The sequence below is a fragment of the Poecilia latipinna genome, unplaced genomic scaffold (assembly GCF_001443285.1).
Source record: "Poecilia latipinna isolate Pla-1442-1.1 unplaced genomic scaffold, P_latipinna-1.0 Scaffold1653, whole genome shotgun sequence".
Lineage (NCBI taxonomy): Eukaryota > Metazoa > Chordata > Actinopteri > Cyprinodontiformes > Poeciliidae > Poecilia > Poecilia latipinna.
This window is the reverse complement of record NW_015114269.1, coordinates 66,912-88,331: the sequence shown is the minus strand read 5'-3', so window position 1 is coordinate 88,331 and position 21,420 is coordinate 66,912. Positions and strand designations below refer to the sequence as shown.

The window sequence follows — 21,420 nt, the reverse complement described above, 5'->3', positions numbered from 1 at the left end:
TTGTGGTATTACAGTGTTAAGAAAAATTCAAAAGGAGCTAATAAAGTTATCAAATTATCACTATTTAAACTCATAAATAATAGTTAGAAACTAATATTTTACTGATGCTTAAAATAACATTAAATATGGCAATAATGGAGTCCTGTTTTATGTCACCAGAAATACTTAAAAACAAGTTTTTCTGTCTTGAAACCAAGGGAAAAGTAGAAAATAATGGCAATACCTATCAATAGGTGAAAGAGGGACAGAACTTTTAGCGTCTCAAGGAATAAAAATAGTAACTGTATGACTGAAAACTAAAGGCTTTAAAACTTTGATATTAGTACTTAACCCTTCCATTTCAGACACAAATTCCCAACACTAAGCACATCTGTAATGTGCTCCTTATATGATATGAAAACCAATATTTCAAAAGTTAAATGCACTTAAAGCAGCATAAGAAATTAATTATGGTTTACTCAAAGTGCAGTATTGATTTTACATTGGTTTTGAGGATAATGCTGAGATGGGACGCTTTGCCTGCAAAGGCAAAGTCCATTATCCATTTTATAAGCTTGGCCAGAACAATTAATTTATTCATAATTGTAATTTCCCACTATGTGTGGTCAGTCAGATTGACATTGTGGTTCTGAAATGACCGACAGGTCAGCAGTTGCTGATCATGGCTACACATTTTAATAAATCGAGTGTGTGGTTTCAGTTGGATCAAGTCTCCAAAACCTGAGTTGAGATCTGCTGTTTTGTAGCCAAACATTTAAAGATTAATAGTTCTAACGTGCTCACAACTATAAAATATCAATACAAAAAGGCTGAATATGTGACTTATCAGGGAGGGATGCTGACACTAATGTAAAATCTTACAGTACAGTATCTGGTAATTGGGTAATTTTGTTAAATCTGAGTTTATTATTGAGAAGCTAGTTAATGACACAGTTTACTGAACCACGTTATCCTAAAATATGTTTGTGCTAACTTGCCTTTTGTGTTTTCAGACCAGCAGCATGAAACAGTAAAAATGCCTTGGAGAGTAAAACTAAAAGCTGCAGTCCTAATGACACAAATCAATTTTAATTCTACTCCAATAATACAAATTTAATCCCAAATGATGATTATCATAATACTATAGAGTTTATCTTTATTAACCTAATTATGACTGCAGTATAATTTTGTGTTATTCAATAAAGAATCATTTTCTCTCACAATCAAGCTTCACTCACAATAGCTGTGCTTGCCTAAACTTTGCCAGCTGCTGCCAGCAGCTAAGTGAACAGAGTGTACCACGATGTTCCTCCAAAATCATTTTTTCCCCTCGGATATTTCACTTGATCATGTCAGCATGCTGATTGACACGTCATTTAATTTTACTGTCATATCCCAAGATATTAGAGAAATTCAGAAGAACACTCAAAGAAGGAAAGATGTGCATATTTAGATTTATTACCAACCTTTTATTTGACTGTACTTTACAGGCAGTGCGTTTGTTTGAACGTTGAAACTGTCTCTCAGTCAGAGAGGCAGCGAGGAGGGCGTGAAGACTGTACTACCAGGGGGTGAAGGCAGTTTGTGGTGACTCTTAGCAGACGAACAGCGGAGATGTACAGCAGATAGCTCTCAGGCACACAGGAGAGCTCGTTAAGGAGGCAGCTGAGAGGGATAATGGAGGATTCTCACTTTGCTGTCTGCTAAAGGGCCAACACAGAAAAAAAAAAAAAAAGAAGTCTCTCTGAGTTGTGGTTATGTACATTGGCATCATGTCACAGAAATAATAGAAAATGGTTGCAGAATCTCAAACAAAGAAGAAGAAGGAAGAATGCTGGAGTCATTGAATGAGAAAACCAACTTCGGTGGTAAATGTTGTTGGCAGTAAATAAGTTAAACAACACCAGGGCAGGTAATTGTACTTGACTGTACCTTTCCAGAATCAGTTCTCAGTCCTTGCATGCTTCTAGTTCCAGGACAGCATAATGAATGAAGTGGAGAGGATTTGTCTGAGTCTTGCTTCTTGTTCTTGTTGGTTAACCGTCAGAAAGTCTGTCTCAGTTAATCTTAGGGAAATTAGGAAAAAAAGAGCTTTCTTCATTCCTCGTATGGATTAGTGTCACTCAGGTTTTAGCCGAGTAAATGTTTACTTGACCAGTCTAATTGAATTTACTATATTTTATACTAAACCATTACACCTCAAAGAGAGTCTAATTAGTTAACTCAAGCTTGCAACCTCTCGACAGCTCTCCATTACACCCAGCCTTTGAATTTAAAGAGTGGAAGATTATTCCAATCAGGAAAAATACAGATCCCTGTGCTACGGGTTCCCAGGCAAACGTAATTTATGTTGCCTTTCAGATCTATAACGAAGGTAATTGCCTTCAGTGTGTTGTGCATGCCTTCATGTCTCTGCTCACCCCAGAAGACGTGGCCATGCATCTCTTTTTAAGGGTTTATTAACAGACAGAAAGAGAAATCCAAAATGTTCATAAGTAACTTCAGTAATTAGTGCCGTACACGGATGAGTCGGAAACTTTACAGGACTTTAGAAGCGATTAAGGGATTTATAAAGCAACAGTAACTCTAAATTTAAATGGAAAAACTTGCATGAAAAAATAAGAATTGAATGGCACTCAGAAATGTATTTTTTTCTCAGGGCAAAGCAGACACACAGAACAAACAACTCTCTATGCATTGCTCACTTTTAAAGGTGATTTATACCAAGTAAACCTAACTGGCATATTTTTGAACCAAGTAGGAAACAGGAGTAAAATTGGCATGCTCGTAAAGAACCTACATCCTCCAGAAAGACCCCAGACCCTGTCTCCAACCCATGTACATCTTGATGTAAGAACCTGCTGATACTGCACTAACATGAATCACTTAACTGAATGTGAGTTTGTTAATGAATCTTAGTAAATCTGGATCTGAATTCTGTTGAATTGAACTTAAGTTACTTTGGAAGACAAATTGGTCTTCAAAAAGCTTGTTTTTCCAAACTACCTTAAATTAATCTGTTGTGAAGTGGTGCAATAGATAATGGTTTATGTTTTTTTTTTTTTGTTTGTTTTTAAATCTGTTACCTTCCCTGACCATAAAGAGTTAAACATGTTTGGCGGGGTTGGATTGTATTTTCTCTTGCTATTAAACCTGCAAAGATCTTAAAGGTCGCAGGTTACATTACATTTTAACATAAAAACAAAAGAAACACTGCTTTTAAGGGGCAAATGTCAGTGAGCTTTTTATTTTTCAACAAGAGTGAGATTATGCATAGTCAGGCAAAATCCTGACTGTAATGCACGTTAAATTTAGATACATAAAAGAATTTAGAGTGCTTTGGAAGGTGAGATCCACTAAAACATCAAGCTTTCTAACTAAACCTTGTTGGTTTTTTATCCTATTATTTTTGCTGTCACGTAAAATAGTTATTATTCTTTTCTTATTCGACTGTTTCATATGGAGGCTTGTTGCAGGGTTGCTTACATTTGACAAGAAAAAGTAGGAACTTCTTCTTAAGCCACATGACAAACAAAGTCGAGTCTAAATCTACCCAGAGCTGGAAGCTAAATACCAAGGGATGTGGAGAGTGACTGAATGCCTCCATCAGCTTATAAAGCTGTGAGTCCAGCCAGCACAGGTGTCCACTGTCTCACTGATGGACATCCTGCCAGTCTCCCTGAGGGAAAGCAACAGACACAGACATCATCGGGCAGCAGTGCATTAACTTGCACACCCTTCACTATAATTCTGTCTTCCTCCTGACTTTCATTTTCCATCCATCCATCCCTTCGACAGCAATCAAAATGATCATGCTCCCTGCAGTACTATATTAATTAGTCTGAAGCAATTTAGAACCACTATAATTAAAAGCTGCAGAAGAGATTCGTGTAAGGAAGTGTACATTCTTCATACAGACTCTACACACATGGAAAAATATGACAGGGGAGTAATTCTTCCCTGACACGTAGGTCCAGCTTATTTTTTTTACTTTTTCATTTCTATTTTTACTGTCCTTAGTGTTACAGTCAGTAATTTTATACTAGAGAGCAACTTCAATTCAAATTCAAAAATACTTGATTGATCCAAAAGGAAAATGAAATGTTGTAACTCGTATTGTTCAAGGTTCTAAAAAAGAGTTGGTGGAGATGGTGATGGCTGTAGGCAGGGAGGATCTCTTATATAGCAGAACTCCTTTTGCAGGATTTGATCAAGTGAAGCTTCTTGAAAATCCCTTCTGTGTTGAGTGATTCAGGAACCTTGCTGGTCAATGACACTGGTCAGTGATCCTGGGGACATGAGCTTGGGATCACTGAACTGCAGGGTGTGAAAGAAGGATGGGGTTTGAAGAGAGACATTCAACCAAGTGGTTAGAAGGAAATTTGACCCATTAAAACTCACCCTTTCATGGAATACATTTATTTGTTCATAATCATCCATTGTTAATTAAATAATTCCTATATCACTTCTAAGGTGGACAATCTATGTTGAGACAACTCTTAGTAATGAAAGGATTTTCTAAAAAAAAGAAAAAAAAATATAACTTACTCCTACTCTTTTAAAGAAACAGTAGATTGTCACTCGTTCAATAATTTGCCAGACGATATCCGCATAATTAACAACCAAGGGAAACGATTCCCTGCATTGATCAACAAAAACGATTATTGCAAAACCCAAATCTCGAGTGGCAAAATCGTGACATCTGTGGAAAGGTTTGACAAGAAATTATAAAAGAATTAGACCAGATCGATGGAAGACAGAATGTGAATGCGATTTCAGACTTTCTTCTCCAAAGTGTTGATTGCAAACGGCTCTCTTAAATGGGTGGAAGAAAAGTCACCTTTCTTTCCATCTGAACTGTACTTAGAGCTAATTGCTGTCTTAGAGGGACAGAAATTAATTTTTGAAAGGTCTTTGAAGTGCCGACAGTGAAGCTTTACTGCCTTTTGTGCTTAGTGCAATTACTTTGGCAGCTGTATGACGTTCTTTTCTTGAGCCAGATGAATAGTCGTCAACCTGGACTTTAACGTTAAATCGAACTGAGGGGTATTGCCGTTACCATGAAGCCCAAAGATAGTTGTGTCCTATAAAACTACTCTAATGCCGAAGCAAATCTAGAGTTAACATCACTGTTGTGCAAACACCAGCCATTTCTTCTTCCCTTTTTCTCATATAATTTTATTGAGGATTCTCATGTGTTAGGGTCAATACTGGATGCGGATATTGAATTTCCTCTTTAGCTGTTGCCCATTTCCTGCACGCTATAAGAGAAAGCAGCTGCAGTCGCCATTCACTGAGGCTCCAGACTGATTAGCATCATTAAAAAAAAAAAAAAAAAAAAAAACCTGTTTCATGAAGTGAAAATACAGCTGATGGATGGATAGATTGATGGCAGCAGTTAAAATTCTTATTGGTGTTTTTAAGCCACAAAATGGTTCATCTTATATTCCACAGTCCATGTTTTTAACACCAATTTGGAGTTTAATGAGGGAGACTGATGGTAAGCAAAAAGATTTATTTGCAAGTGTTTTTAGCAGCTCTAGAAGAAATAATGGAGATGTGCACATTCACACAATTTTTAAGCATGTGCGATGACTACATTATTGAAATCACTTTCTTGTTTTAAATAAAACCTTGTGACAGTAGTTTTAATTTTATTTTTTAGTTTAATATTTTTATTGAAATGATATAATGTTGAATCTTAAGCTGCCAGGTGCATGAATAATTTCGAGCCCAAGTCTCCACAGCAATGTAGGAAACATTATACAGCAGCTCAGCCAAATTAGTTTTTGCACAACAATTTACCCCCACATGTTTATTTTAACCTCTACTATGGTTTAAAAAAATCTACATAAACTTCAGGAGCTCAACTATGAAGTTCTGGGGTATGAGATATAAAACATCTTAAAATTATTGCCAATGCTCTGTTCTGACCTTGCATTTTAATGAGCCTATTTGCATATGTGTTCATCGTTATCACATTAAAGCCTATTGATGTGTAAAGTTCTGCTACATGAATACATCGTCTCAGCATTTTCAAACTTGGAACCGTTTAGCTTTTGATTTTGGAACCACTTGAGAGGACTTCTCTACATGTGGAAGAACAGCTAAAGCTAAATAGATGCTGTGTCCTTGAACAAGATGCTGTGTTTTTCCCAGCTGGGCCGATGCGTTTTTTTTTGTTGTTTTTTGTTTTTTTCTCTGGGACCTTCTGATGGAGATTGCCAAGATAACTTTGTAACACAAACTACTGAAAATTAACTATGCTACACCTCTTGGTAACTTGAACCAGAAAGGGTTTGCATTGTTTTCAGCTTCAATTTTAGGGATCTTATATTTATGTATTTAGAATCTTGCCTCTAACACCAAATTACGCTTTCATCTTTTTTGTCCTCTGTATCAGTAATATTGACACATTTAAATGCAGTCTGTGCTTCCTCTGTCATTTTTTTTAGTTCACTAATTTCTTTCACTAGCACATTACCCAGAACATCTAATTTACACTATCTGGAAATAAATTGCAGTGTATTGATTAAATTAAGTGATACTTTGAAGTGGCACTACCCTTCTACATTCATACAAATGCATCCATTTGCTTTAGTAAAAACTACATCACTATTGCCGTAGGCAGCAGCCAGAATAAAGAATAGGGCAATTTGTAGAAATATTTGAAATATTTAATATCTTCGAAAACCGCAACAAGATGAAGTAAGAGTTAAAAGTCATCTTTGTTTTGGTGCATAATACTGAATTTGACACATTTGTGGATTGAAAGGTCTCAACCGTTTCACCTCTCCTTAATAAGTATGCTTAAGACTGATTCTTTACGTGCAATGAATTTTTATTTGGCTGAAAGAAAAGCAAAGCAAATTTATGAAAAGTCTGGATTTCCAAGTTGATCCCAGAGGAAAGGTGCCATAACATGACATATACAGGTATAGTGTGGCATACACAATGTATATTCCACACATATGCATTGCATACATCATGCATTTTCTGTGACAGTACCCCAGATTTGGAATAGCCTTCCCCTATATTGATACGGGCATTTTAAGACTAAATTAAGACATGTCTTTTTACACAGGCGTTTAATAATATGTAACATCGTGTGCAGTTACTATATTGTCTTTTGTCATAGAATCGTTTTAATGTAAAGTGCTTTGGTCTTCCAGCTGGGTGTTCGTACGCGCTGTATAAATAAACAAATGAATCAATCAATCAATCAATCAATCAATCAATCAATATTCTTCATATAACAAGAAGAGTGACCAAGTGTGGGTAAATGTTCAGTTTGGACAGAGTAGAATAGAATAAAAATGCGTTGATGTCCCCCAGTGGGGTGTTTAAGACAGTTTCATTAGTCAATATGATTGCATTGTTATATGGAAAATCACTTAAAAAGACTTGTTTATAATGAAACTACAGCAATGAACTAAAAAAAGACATATAGTAATATAAGAAGGCATAAAATGGACAGATATCAAATAATTAAAAGCGTTAACTGTTATAAAAAAGTAAAAAAGGGGGAAGAATGAAGAGCTCTTGACAGATTAAGAAGCTATATTTTTAATAGTCCCTAACAGGCCATTAAAGGCTGAGTTAACCTATCAACTATTTTAAGTGGATACTCCAGAAGCAAATCAATGCCAGTCGAGACATTTTAGTAAGCTGATCTGAAATTGCCTAAGGCTTACACTCTGCCAATATATACCTCTGTCCATTAGTTGAAATATATGCAACTCATGGACAGTTGCATATATTAATAATTGATGCTGGTAGAAGATATTAATAATTGATGCTACTACAAAACACATGATAAGGAGACTGCTGCAGCAAGATGGAAAACTGATGTGCTGCAAACTGTAGGGATCAGTGTCAGCTGGAGTTTGATACACTCTTCTTTTTTATGCCACAGCCAGTCAAATTGTGAGTTTCTTGACTCACATAAAAAAATAATCCACAAATTGGGACAACGGCCCAACTAATGAGTTACACTGTCAGTCTGTAACTCCAAAGGCTGCCAGGTTTGTGTCCTATAGCCGGCTGTTGCAGGACAAAACCTCAGTGGCATTTCTGGCGTTTCACTACAACATGAGTTAGAGTTTTTAGAAAACAGAGTGTTGGCTTAGTAGTTTCTCATTAACGAACAGCAGATAAGTGTGGCGCTATGGGTCATTTGTTCCAACTAAATGTAATGATCAATAATTCCTTAAGTTTTGCACCTATAAAATTCTGCCATTTCTTTTACTGTGAAAGTAGATCATTTCCTTTGTTTCCTGATCACATGTGTGCGCTGCCTCCTGTGACTTGTTAGGTCACATGTTTGTTCATTCATTAGTAGACATTAGATCTTCTTCTTTATGAATCCTTGACTTGGTAGTTTCAGTAATGCACAGCACCTTCCAAAAGTACTTATGGCCCTTGAACTTTTTGCATATTGTTGTAGCCAATCACAAATGCTTTATTGGGATTTTTTGTCATAGACCAACATAGAGTACTGCATAGCTGTAAAGCAGAAGAAAAGTTACGCACAGTTTTAAACTTTTTCGGCAAATGATCATTTAATAGGTCTGTTGTACCAATTTTTAGGCTCGCTGATTTAATCATTAAAACGGTCTTTCATTACAATTTCAGCTGTAGGGTTTTTTGGGGGCTACTTCCAACCATCTTTGTACATTTAGAGACAATTATTTCTTGTCCATTCTTTCTGCAAAACGAAGTTCACTAAGATTATGTACAGTGTGTGGCATATGAACATAAATTTTGAAAACTTGCCAAAAATTCATTTCATTACAGCCTTTTATTTATGGTTGTCTTTCTGCGAGAAAGTGAAAATCTGCCCCAGTCTTTTGTAGCCTCTTACAAATGTTCTTCTTGGCCCATCTTACATTTATCTCCACTCATCTTTCCATTGTCCTTGACCAGCTTCTCTGTACTGTAGAAGAAAAGCTTTGGCACAGCATGACTCAGCCGCCATTATTTCAAATAATGACACGATTTAAGGCTATTTGTTTTCAGCAGATAGTGTTTTGTGTAATGGCAAAAAAGGTAACATTTTAGCCTTATATGAAGAGAGGATTTTCTCTTTGTGCCCAAACTGTGTGCTGTGTTCCTTGGTTTTCACGATGCCATTTGTTGTCAAGTAAACATCCGAAGCCTTAACAGAGCAGCTGGATTTATGCTGACATTAAAATACACACAGGTTGAGTCTATGCACTAATTAGGTGAATTCTGAATCCAAGTGATTATAAAAGGCTTTGTTTTGTGGAAATGGTGTAGAAAAGCTATGTGCTTATGCTTGCCACACAGACTTTTATTCGGACAGAATTTTGAAAACCACATATAATTTCTCCTCCAGTACACAGTCATGCAACTGCTTTATGTTGATCTATTCAAAAAAATACCTCAAAAGTTTAGACCCTTGTGGTTGTAACATGACAAAATTTAAAATTGTTCAGGTAGTGTGAATACTTTTGATAGACGCTTTATTTCATAAAAAAAGATTGTCTTAATGCCAGAGGATTATTCCCAGAAGTGAGCCGAAGACTGAAAATGCTTAACTTTTCCACTTTGCTTTTTGCTGCATCACCCTGGAATTCATTCACCACTTCCTGCTGTTGGATGAGGTCTTACTTCTCAGATGAAACCAAATCTCTTGAAATTAGAGTGCCCTCCAACATCTCAGCCAGGATTGTCTTTATGTCACTGCCTCCCTGCTCCAGAAATCCAACCCATTCCCCTCCCTTGAGCGCAAAGCCGGAAACCAGAGCCTACCCTGCGCAAACCTCATTTGAGCATTCAGTTTAAGTGAACAACACTGCTATCCTTACTCTTCAGTATAGCTGTACATCAGCAAAAACCGAATAGAATAGAATAGAATAGAATAGAATAGAATAGAATAGAATAGAATAGAATAGAAAAAACAACCTTTATTGTCCTGCATAGGGAAAATTCAAGTGTCACATACAGTAGACCTTTAGCCTAGATTGGAAAGTTGCAGAAAATGGGGGCTCCAGAGGAAGAAGCACCACGTCCACCATCAGATATCACCGTGTTTGGGGCCAACTGTACCCTCCATGGCCTGAGCCACATCTTCTTGCCCGGTGGAGTGACTTTTCGGCGATTGCTTTGGGCTGCTGCATTTTGTTCCTCTCTTTCCATCTTCCTCCTCCAGGTAGTGGACCGTGTGATTGAGTATTATCAGTATCCCTATGTCACCATTCTGGATGAAATGGACAGTCCTGTCATGTATTTCCCGGCCGTCACCATGTGCAACTACAACAGCTTTCGCAAGTCCAAGATTTCAAGAAACGATGTTTTCTGGATGGCCGGGCTGCTTGGTGTGGAACAGGGGGACTTTGATGATTTCATGGCTGTTTTGGGACAACCCACAGACAACAGCCAATTTTTCCCCACCAAAAGCTTCGACATGTTGGATTTTGTGAAAAGGACAAGCCACGACATAGAAGAAATGTTGCTTGACTGCAAATACAGAGGCAAGGATTGTGGTCCGGAGAACTTCACAAGGGTATGTAGGGATCCCTCTCTGGAGTCGGCCTAAATTTAATCATCATAAAGCGCTCCAAAGAGCGTGGATTTCTGGATCAGTATGCTGCTAAAGACTGAAAAAGCTTTGAAAAAATATTCAATATGCTGTGAGCAGATTATTCACATAAATATTTATTAAAGACATTTAGAAAACAGTAAATGGTTTCAAATTTTGCATTTAAAGACAAACTAATATTAAATTAAAAGCCTAAAAGCAATATTTGACAAAATGTAGCTGATCCTTCTTTAGTGCTCTTTTATCTATAATAGCACCACTTTTAAAGTGTGTGTATTTGGAAAGAATGTTTGAATTTAGGGGGAGCATTAAGCTCAGAGATTTTAGACCAGGAAAGATTCTAAAGAGTACTAACTATTTACTTCCTTCTTGTGATGAAAGCAGGAAAATGCCGGGCTTCGTATTTTGCCCAGTTCTTCGTTGTGTGAATTCTGGCAATATGTTTATTTTCTTGAACCATAAAACTTTAGTTAGCTTTCTTAAAAGTATCCTTAGAACTATGTGAGCTGCTGAGGTGCCATATGGCGCTGCAATTCTCTGTTGACATCATGCATTATGAAGCAAACATATGCTGTTTTCAAGCCCAGCAGTGTTTTCAGCACAATATTGTTTTCCTTTGTTAATACAAAAAAGAAAAACGTACTTTGCCACAGCAACGGCAGTAAATATGCAAATGTGTTGTTATTAGACAAAGAGAAATGCATGTAAATTCAAGAAATATTGCTGTCATTTTGAAAGGTGCTGTTTTTGGAAATAAGTCACTTTTTAAACCATTTACTAAAGAGATAAAATAATATAAGAAAAAAAGTAGATTGAATTTAATCGTTCTGCTACAAAGGGACAAAGGGAGGATTGTAATTCCAATACATTTAAGCGATTAAATTTGAACCATTTCAGGGGTGTAAGATATCTATTAATTACATATACACGGAAAAGTGACAGTAATGGTATTTGTGGAGACAGTGGTTAATATCAAAATCTGAGATTTGGCTTGTGAGCTTGCAGCCAGCCTGAGGCGTTGAGAAGTGCTTCACTGTTGTAACGAGTGCACCGATCTGAGTCATCACCCTAAAAACAAAACAGCAGATTTTGATATGGCTGTGGTCAGTACTGTGACCTTGACTTTTTTCACATCCTCACATTTAAAGGGCAATTTTCAGATAAATGTCGGAAATTCGAGATGCACTGGGGGCCTAAGTATAGAGGGGCCTAATTAAAGATTCATGTAGCTGCCTTAATTCCCCCTCCTCGACTTCCTCAGTCTGCTGATTTTAATGTGGGAGGCTCAGAGATGGCACTGAACAGAGATTATAGCCATCATAGACTTCAGCATTATCACTGCACCGTGACTTTCACAAGGTCTGGAAAATATCTAAATTAGTTCACTGAAATGTATTCATCAAATCACTTCTCCTGTGGATTTATCTGCAGCGATACTCTGTTATCCTTTCCCTCTTTAAATCACTTTTTTTTCTTTTCTTTTTTTTTTTTTGCTAAACTAGCTAATAGAAATCACAACACAAACTACTTTAATGGATTATCATAGATTATTTTTGCTTTAATAGCTTCAGAATATGAAATTGACAGTGTGGGTAAGGATCACACAGCTGCACATCTAGCAATACTTTTGCCATGTTGCATGAAGGTCCTGGGTTCAAATCCTGGCCTGGGGTCCTTTTGTACGGTATTTGTCAGTTGACTGTATCTTAACCCTTTAAAGAAATGCTGCAGAGTCAGTCTTCATTAGATTTCAGACAAACGTCAGTGTTTCCATGAGAATACAGTGCTTGCAAAAGTATTTTCACCCTTTGAATTTTTCCATATTTGGTCAATACTTGAGACCAAGGCAGAGGTTCACCTTCCAACAAGAGAGTGACCCTAAACCTTTGGTCAGAAGGGTTTGGATCAAAGCATATGAAGGATTAGAATCACCCCATTAACTCATACTTATGTTCAACAGAGAAAGTGTGACAAGGTTCGTGGATGCTCTCCATCAAATCTGACCAAAATTTAGCAACTTTTGGAAGAGGAATGTGCAAAACTGAAAGAGTTTTGCACATATTCTGTTAGATCTTAAGCTGTAGCTGCAGCAAAGGTTGGAAAGACAATGTACTGACTCAGGGTGACTGAGTAGAAATGCACAGCTTTCAGATTAAAATAAGTGACACATTTTGACAACCTTGATAGCTTTTCTTTTAGATTCAGTTATGCACAACCTTGTGTTGGTGAATCACATAAAATCTTTATGAAATACATTGACGTTTGTAAATGTTGCGTCTCAAATTGTGGATTTGAAGTGTATTGAATACTTTTACAAGGCAACAGTATACCAGTCCTGCTTACGCTGTTAAAGATAAAAAGTTTGAACAAGTGAGCACAGTTTTGGTGCATTCGTGTAGAGTTCATTGGTGAAGAAACTGATGTAAGAGGGGGGCAGGGAGGATTTACGGTGAAGTGAGAGCACCATGAACCATGAAGTGATAGATCACTTTCATCATATTTCAAACCAAGCTACTTATTTATTGCAAACTTCTTCGAGGATTTGTTTGTGCTTTTCCGAGAAGCTGTGTGGATGTTTTCTTGCATACAAGCTAACAAAGTGAAACGCATTTCTAAATGCTTGTGCAGCTAAATGCCTTTCTTAGAGGAGGGATTGTTTCTCTGCTAGATAATTTTCATGTATTCATCTTGGTGCTTTAAATACAGTCTTTGAGCTGATGTCTGATTGATTACCTCATTAGCAATCAAGACTCTGAGATCTGTAAAGACGCCCTAAACCTGCAAGACCAACTCTGACTAAATAAATAACCTCCTGCATGCGTATGCGGGAAGCATACTGAAGTCACTGTAATATCATTTAAATCGATCAGCAGCTCAGCACTTTAGCAGTCTTACGCCACTGCAGAGACATTCTTGAACATTTATCCTATTACTATTCATCTTGTATGTTGTGCCTAGACTTCCTGTCAATGCATTAGATCCAATGGAAACTAAAGACCTTTGGCTTAAGTACGCTTTTAATAACACTTTAGAGCTTGTTTCTAGTCTCAAAAAGCATGTGGTGTTTTATTTAATGCACTACAGTATAGTTTGGAGGAGGAAGTTAGCTTGGAGGTCAACCAAAGAGAAAGGTAGAAAAAAAAAAAAAGATAGCGGAAGTGAAGTTTGAGTGTCAGACCCAATCAGTTCAGCTGCAGAGAAAGACAGAAAATACGCAGTGTGGGAGATACAGGCTGGAAGAAGGTTAAAAAAAGGAGAGCTCTAAAACAAAATGGAAACGGAGCAAGGAGGGGAGTAAACAGAAATGGAGGCTGCGCCGTGCTTAGATTGAGGTGGGACTGGGACTGAGCGCAGGAGCATCATTGTGATTCAGACTTGCTCTGGAGTCGAGCCAGCACCGTGATGCACAACTGGAAGTATTAGAGGAGATGAAGGGGAGAGCTGTGTGAAGTAGCACGAAATTACAGAGCTGCCTGGAGCACGTAAAGAGAGAGAGCGGGGATAAAGTGAATGTCCACAGTGCAAATGATGAAATAAACAAATCCGAGGCAGTAAGCCTGGATGACAGACCAGATAACAAATATCTAATGTGTTTCTACCATTACTCAGTGTCGGTAAAGCCCAGTGTGGGAGTCACAGTTACAGTAAGTGCAGCATTGGCAGTGTGATCAATGATGCTGAAGAGGAATACTGAAGGAATTCATTGCAGGTTCGCAGTGTGAGAATGCTTTTTGCTGACTAGCACATCAGGCAGCAGATACTACCAGAGGCAGACATTAAAGGTGCCAGTTGACAGAACCTCTTAAGTTAATTAGCTTGTTAGGTGGAGGCACTGGGCACAAGAACTGCTCTGTCCAAAACCAATAGAGCTATTATGTGATGTTATAGATTGCCTGCCTCTTTCCGATGGGAAGTTTGACCAAGATCATTGATTATAATCGGAATTTAGGGGAAAATGATGAGGGTAAACCACAAAGTCACATTTACAAAATATTTCAGTGATTATATGTAGTTTCTTTTTTGCTATCTGGTTCTTTAAAAAAAAAAGCAAAAAAAAAAAAAAAGCTGGTACCTCATCTCTGTACGCAGTAGTCCAAACAGTTCATTTACCCCTTGAAACATTTGACATTTTGTTATCACCAAACTAGTCCTTTTACTTACTTTAGCTACACCTACGTTTTCAAGAACTGTCTGTGCTGAAAATAACACCCCCATAATCTGCTGCTCCTCTTCAAAGCGTTGAGATGTTGTTTTATAACCTTACTCTGCTCTCACCCTTTTCCCCAACTTTAGATTACAGAAGGACTAATAAGGTAACATCTGAAGGCAGTTGGTTATTTGTATTTTATTTAGGGTTATCAGAGTAAATGAGGCTGTATGCAAATATATGCCACATACTTAATTCAGGTTTTTATTCGTAAAAAATGTTGAAAACCATTTTCAGTTGAATTACTTTGCTTTATATTTATGCAACATATGTTTTTAACTTCAATTCCACCAACGTTTGTTTTAATGTAACAAAATGCCATTAGATTTCTATTTCTAAGTGTATGTACCATAATTTGCATGTTAAAATTTGAAATAAATGTGCATTATGAGCTAGGATTATAGGAAGATGTTATTTAACTTAATCGATGTTTAAACTTGGACTTTAATTTCTTGTACATGGTGAAGTGCCCTTTAAATGCACATCTTCCTTTGCCTAATTTCTGCCTGTGTGAGCAAAAAGGGATTTAGGAAAAGATATCAAAATCATCCAGCTAAGCATAGAAGATAGGAACATGCAGGAGAAAAATGCCTCCAGCAAATGAAAATTCCCCGTGAGGAAATTTGAGAAGTGAGTTTATCAGCGTGTGACTGCAGACTGCGGACTGAAAGCTTGAGTGACAGCAGACGTTTTTTTTTTTTTTTTTTTTTTCCTCCTGCCTAGAATGGAACAAGGGAGAAAGACAGCAGGAAAAGCAAGGTACATCTGTTTTTTATTGATACAGACTGCACCTGCCTTCCACCTGGTCTCCCAGAATGCAATTTGCTCCAACCATGTCAGAGATGCTTATAAATACTGTAGACTCTCAATGAGCAATAGGAAGTCTTTTCTTTAGTGAAACCAAAAAGATGCTGCAGCAGCCTAAAAATGCAGCTAGAGTGGGTTATGCATTGAAGTAATGATGTGCACATTAAAATTCACACTAAATCTATGATTCTTTGAAACTTTTCACGTTGGTGTTATTTTTTAAATAATTTCCTGACAACGTGCAAGTCAATATTCCTTACTTTTGATTAATAATATATGAGTTCTTTCAGAGTATAAGCTTCTCTTAGCTAAAAATTCATTCTGGCTTCCCTTGCACTACATGTGCTGCATACAGAATGGGAGCATTTCTTTATAAGGCTCTGTGAGGTTAGTTTCATTTAGATGCAGGCCACAAGATGTCTCCCTCTGCTAAAAAAGCTGCCTATCCACTGGAGTGACATTCTCATTGCAAGCATTTTTTTCCCCCTTTGTTTCTTATACAATTCTATGTATCCAAATTAACTTGAGTCACATTGTAACCCAGATGTTTAAACTCTTTTACCAGGTCTTGTTTCTCTGTGGTTTGTACACTTTATTACATTTTCATTTGACTATATTGGTGACAGTGTTGCTTGTAAAGTTACAATAAGAAAAGTCATTATCAGTAAAACACACTATTGATTGACTGCTGGAAGTGATGAACTGTATCAGGAGTACTGCAACATTTATTTGATTTTTTTTTTTTTTTTTTTGTTTGTCTGTCAGGTAGCCAAGGAGCTGATTTAAGTAGTAAAATTTATTTTTTATTTCTTTTATTTCTTTTTTTTTTTATTTTGATCTAACCTAAATGGTCAAACCTCATACTTCTTCATGTAGATACGTTAAGAAACCGACTCTCTATAGGCATTGATATATCATAATTAGGGTGCAACAAATGCAACAATACCCTAACTTATGAAAGGTCAATTCTTTTTGCTAATAAATAATAAGCATTTCTGCAATCATCTGCAGAAGGTATAAAACATTCATGGTAAATGAAATTGTTGTTTTTTTATCTGACTATAAAGTTTGTTTAATAAGGTTCAAAAATGTGCACACTGTCATATTTGCATTTGTATCTCTGAGTGCAAACAAATAGTTTTCATTGGTGAGCTCATATATAAAGGGATCAAAATATATCCAGACCAACCTGACCTTAGGTAAAATAAATAAATAAATAAATAAATAAAATAAATAAATAAATAAATAAATAAATAATTATTAATTAGACCGTAAACCACTGGGTATGTTACTCTATGATGCAAGAACTGACATCAAATAGTGTAAAAAAGGTCATGAGCATTTTCCATCAGCATGGAGGAATTTTAGCCCACTCTTATTTGCTAAAAAATGTTGCTCAGCCACACTGGGTGCTTTTTGAGCATGAACACCTGGTTTAAGGTTATGCTACAGTTGGATTTACCTACAGACTTTGACTAGGTCATTCTAAAACCTCTTTTTTGTCATTGCACGAATGCTTTCTCTTCCTTCTTTAAAGTAATATAAATGAATGGAGATTATAAAATAGATTAAATTAAAACAATGGTAAATTATAAAAGTATGAAGTGAAAACTTTTTGTAAGCTTTCTGTAAGCTCATAGCTGTGTTATTAGTTATTGTCTACAGATCAAAGCCTTAGCAAGAACCCAAACCTTCAGTAGTCAAGAGTCTATTGTGTCATATAATCTTCCCTTGCTTTTTTACAGTCAAGTGATCAGTGAAGTCATCAGGGTCGATAATGATGAATAAATTCATGAGTTCAGTTTCAGAGTTACTGGACGTTAATCAAATATATCAATCATATCTTACCTCCTTTATCTTTGCATTGTGCTTGATGTGTTTTTGGTGCACAACATGTAATTGCTGCCGGTGCCTCTCCAGGCTTTGAACATTTGCACTGGCCCTTAAAGGAGTTCATCTCTTTACTCAGTTGAATCTCTGCTCCTCCTCTAATGAGAGCTCTGGGGCTCAGCTTGGCTTTGACATAAAAGAGGATGGTTTGTGTCATTCGCGGACAGCCCTGGAGGAGTGAGTTAGGTCTTAAATGAAATGAAGCTGTGCATGTAAAAATCTGAGAATTAAACTCTAATAAATTTATCTCATTTAGTTTCCCATAATACAAAATGGTATCTCTTTTGGACTTTGAAAATTGTACTGCGTCAAGGCTTACTAATTACATGCTTGAACACTGGGATGATCAGCTTGTGCTTCAGCTTACACACACAGTCTAAATGAAACATTCCTATGTTTAATATACACACAGAAAAAATTAATTCAAGCTTACTTGTATTTAAACTTGATGGTGCTGAAATACCAGAGACATTTGTCAGAAGTGTATATAACATACAGTGCAATAAACACTAGATGGGCGAGGATAGTAACCAACAAGCTGGTGGATTTAATGGATTTAGCAAAGAAACCAGGACAAGAGAGAATGTTGTATGTACCTCACATTAAAGGTGTTTTTTTTTTTAAATAAAAGATAACTTTTGTAAAAAACAATATATGTTTTTTTTTACATATTTTCTACAACTCACCGCGTCATGACATTACATAATGAGACAGATGGTCTGTAAAAAGATTGCTCTCCTCCACCTCCTTTAGCTATTATTGCGGTCTGAAAAAATGACCAAAAACAATCAATCAGAGCCAGGAGGAGGGTCTTAACACTGTCACTCAACGCCACGTACTTGTTGCTAAATGCGCTAATGGCAGAGAAACAACTTTCCGTTTAACCGCCGTCATTCATTCTGTAAGAGAATGAATGCTTGGCCATGCTAACTAGCCAAGCATTCACACCAAGATCTGCTGATGCTATGCTGCCAATCAGAAACACAGTTCTGCTGTGAGCAGGGCGGGGGGGAGGAAGGAAAGAAAGAAAGAAAGAAAGAGAGAGAGAGAGAGAGAGAGAGAGAGAGAGAGAGAGAGAGAGATATGAAAGGAAATAAAAGGAAATAAAATAAAAGTTTGGAGCCGATACTCACTCAATGGGAGTTCTGGAAGATTCTTCTGATTCACTAAAAAAACATCAGTTTTTAGCAACTTTTCTTTGTAGTGATTATATTATGGAGTGATTGTGACAATGATGTTTTTCTACACAGCCAGTTTTACTAATTAGGATTTAATTCACTACCATAACGTAGCTCTTTCAAAGGACACTACCAGTCATTTCATCCGCTCTCTCCAGTTTTCCCTCAACTGGATGTTTTACTCCAAACGGTCACTTCAAGTTAATGTTGCATATGTATTGATGGGTACTGGAAGAAAAGGATGATAAAATGATGCAGCGGCCACAATAAAACATTTTCTCATTCATTTGGCTTGGACACAGAGAAGACAAATGAAGACTGTGGCTAACTGAGGAAACATATGCAGAAGAAACATTTTGATATTTCTGCATGAGTATATATATATATATATTTAAATTGTGTCTTATATTTATGTACACACTGTTTACTGAGTGTGTATAAAACTGAAGTAAAATGCCTTGCCTTGCCAGCTAACCTACAGCTGATTCTCATTCGAGGTTAATGTTTTAATTCATAAAAAGTTCTGCAGACATCAGCAGGAAATTGTTACCAACAGAAGGCCCATATAAAGGAAAACTGATAAGTTTCTGACCTGAAAAAACTTTACTCATGAACAGCAGCCAGGGTGCTGTATTGTTATTTCCTGCTAGAGCTATCTGCTGTTGCATCAACTGTGTCGCGTCTTTGTCCGTCAGTCTGGGTTATTCATTCTCCTGAGGAGACAAGAAAAAGTGTTTACAACAGAGAATGTTTTTGGTGAGTTTATTTTCAGGAAGCTCACCCACATTTTCTGCATAGGACCTCTTGCACATAACCTTTGACCATATTATATTAGGACCGTCTTAATTGTGAAGAAAACAATATGTTAAAAATCAGCACAATAAACAGCGATGCTGCTACAAAGTCTGACATTCATTTAAAAAAGTGTTTTAAAATTACTTATCTGCAAATAATGAAAAAGCCTATTTTAAGATATTTATGTTTCGTACCTGCACTGACATTTAGGTTACATTTAGGTTTTCTGGCTGAAAAATGTGATATCTGACCATTTAAACTGGCATTAGTACAGAACTTGATAACTGTTGTGATGCACTGAGAGACCATGTGTTTGAAAGAGGGGTGATGATTGAACTTTATTGGCTGTGTGTAACCTCTGGAGCTCAGCGTAATGAAACGGTACTTTGGTTTGAACTGCTGACAAGGGATGATTCTGTGAGCACGGAGAGCCTCCTGCATCACACATTCTTTAAGCCTGAATGGAAGAAAGAAGCTCCTGCAATTAACTTCTTCATAAAATGCACCTTGTATCTATTGACACATGTCCAGAGAATTTCACAATAGAGGAAATACACAGATATGATCAACAGGAGAAGAAACCAGGCTCTAACTCATAAGAAGTCAGATATCTCAGATGTACCACTGTTTATGTGAGAAAATAGATGTTGATCATCACTATGGCAAAAAATATATAAATGTGTTATTTTTAATCTAACCAATAGTTTAAAAAAAATTGATCACACAAAAGGCTAAAAGAAAAATGTTTTTTTTTTTTTTTTCCCATCAGCCTCAGCGGGGGTTGACATGATGTAGAGCAGCTGTAAGAGAATGAATGTATGCAGAGAAGAAAATACTTTTTCTGTTGTCCAAAAGTTTTGTTATTCATTTATTTCTTTCTTCTTTTTTTTTTTTTAGTTTTTTGTTATTCATGTTCTGATAATGAATAATCCTTACGTTAAAATACTACTTTGACCACAACTTAAGATCAAGTAAAACTGGGTAACAAAGAGCTACTCTTTCATTTTGAATTCATTATTTTCTTAAAGGTCTTAAAAGTAGGGCCGTAACATTTAAGCTAACATGTGGATCAACACGTGCATTGTCTTTTTTTTTTTTTTTTTGAAGAAGTGCTACATACATCAATCAATTAGTCATCATATTGTTCATACTAGAGAAAATGGAGCGAAAACAAAAAAGCCCTCTTCACCACCTGCTCCCTGACAGCAGACAAACGCGCCCAAGCACGCACAGACCTGAGATGAGCAATAAGGCTTATAGATGTGGAAACAAAGAAAGCACTGCCTTAATCATAACAGTCTGTAATGGAGCTTATGGATATGATAAAGATGCAAATAAAAGACCCAATAAAAGTAGGACTAATAAAATAAAATTCCAACCACAGATATCTCCGAAGGTAATAGGAGTCATGACCACTAGTTTTTGCAAATAGAAAATCAAATGAGGATGTAGATAAGGGGTTTTCAATATGATTTGGTCAGGAATCAGGCACATGAATTCAAAATTTTATTTTTACTGATTGCACTGCACTTTTGAAACCTAAAGTTCTTTTTTTATTATTATTATTTTTTATTTTATTTACATTTTTCCTTTTATCTGTAGTCTAAAAAAGCCACAGCTTCACAACACTCAATTCCCCACCACCTATGTGACCAACTTGGAGATATGTGCACATTCCATTGGATAACCCTATCTATTAGGAGCCCAGAAAATGGTGATTTATATTTTTATGCATTTTGCTAAAGAGCATGATGTGTTCATTTCAGTTTCTTGTAATAATTGATGCAGCTAGAACCCTGTGAGTACAGTTCCAAAGATTACAATAAATTTGGGGTTGAGCTACCAAGATGTGGCTCATCCAGCTACATCTCTTCTATTGGTAGAACACAGATAGGCTGCTGACTCAATAATGAACCATCACCATCTTGCCATTGAAGTTTGCTTCATGCTCAAAATAATCAGAGAGCTCCCCTGCTATATCATGTGTAAATCTGAAGAGG

At 36.6% G+C, this 21,420-nt stretch overlaps 1 protein-coding gene across 3 annotated transcripts in view; it reads left to right on the top strand.

The window, feature by feature from the left end:
- Positions 1 to 21,420, top strand: part of asic1c (acid-sensing (proton-gated) ion channel 1c) — a 109,721-nt gene that overhangs the window by 51,626 nt on the left and 36,675 nt on the right. The window contains exon 1 of one of the 3 annotated variants that reach the window (XM_015059720.1): positions 9,789 to 10,507. The exons of the other annotated variants lie outside the window; for them this stretch is intronic. Within the exon in view, the coding sequence (XP_014915206.1) occupies positions 9,983 to 10,507 (525 nt within the window). The 5' untranslated portion in view covers positions 9,789 to 9,982. Of the gene's footprint in view, positions 1 to 9,788; positions 10,508 to 21,420 lie in introns of those variants that run through there. 3 annotated transcript variants of the gene reach the window in all.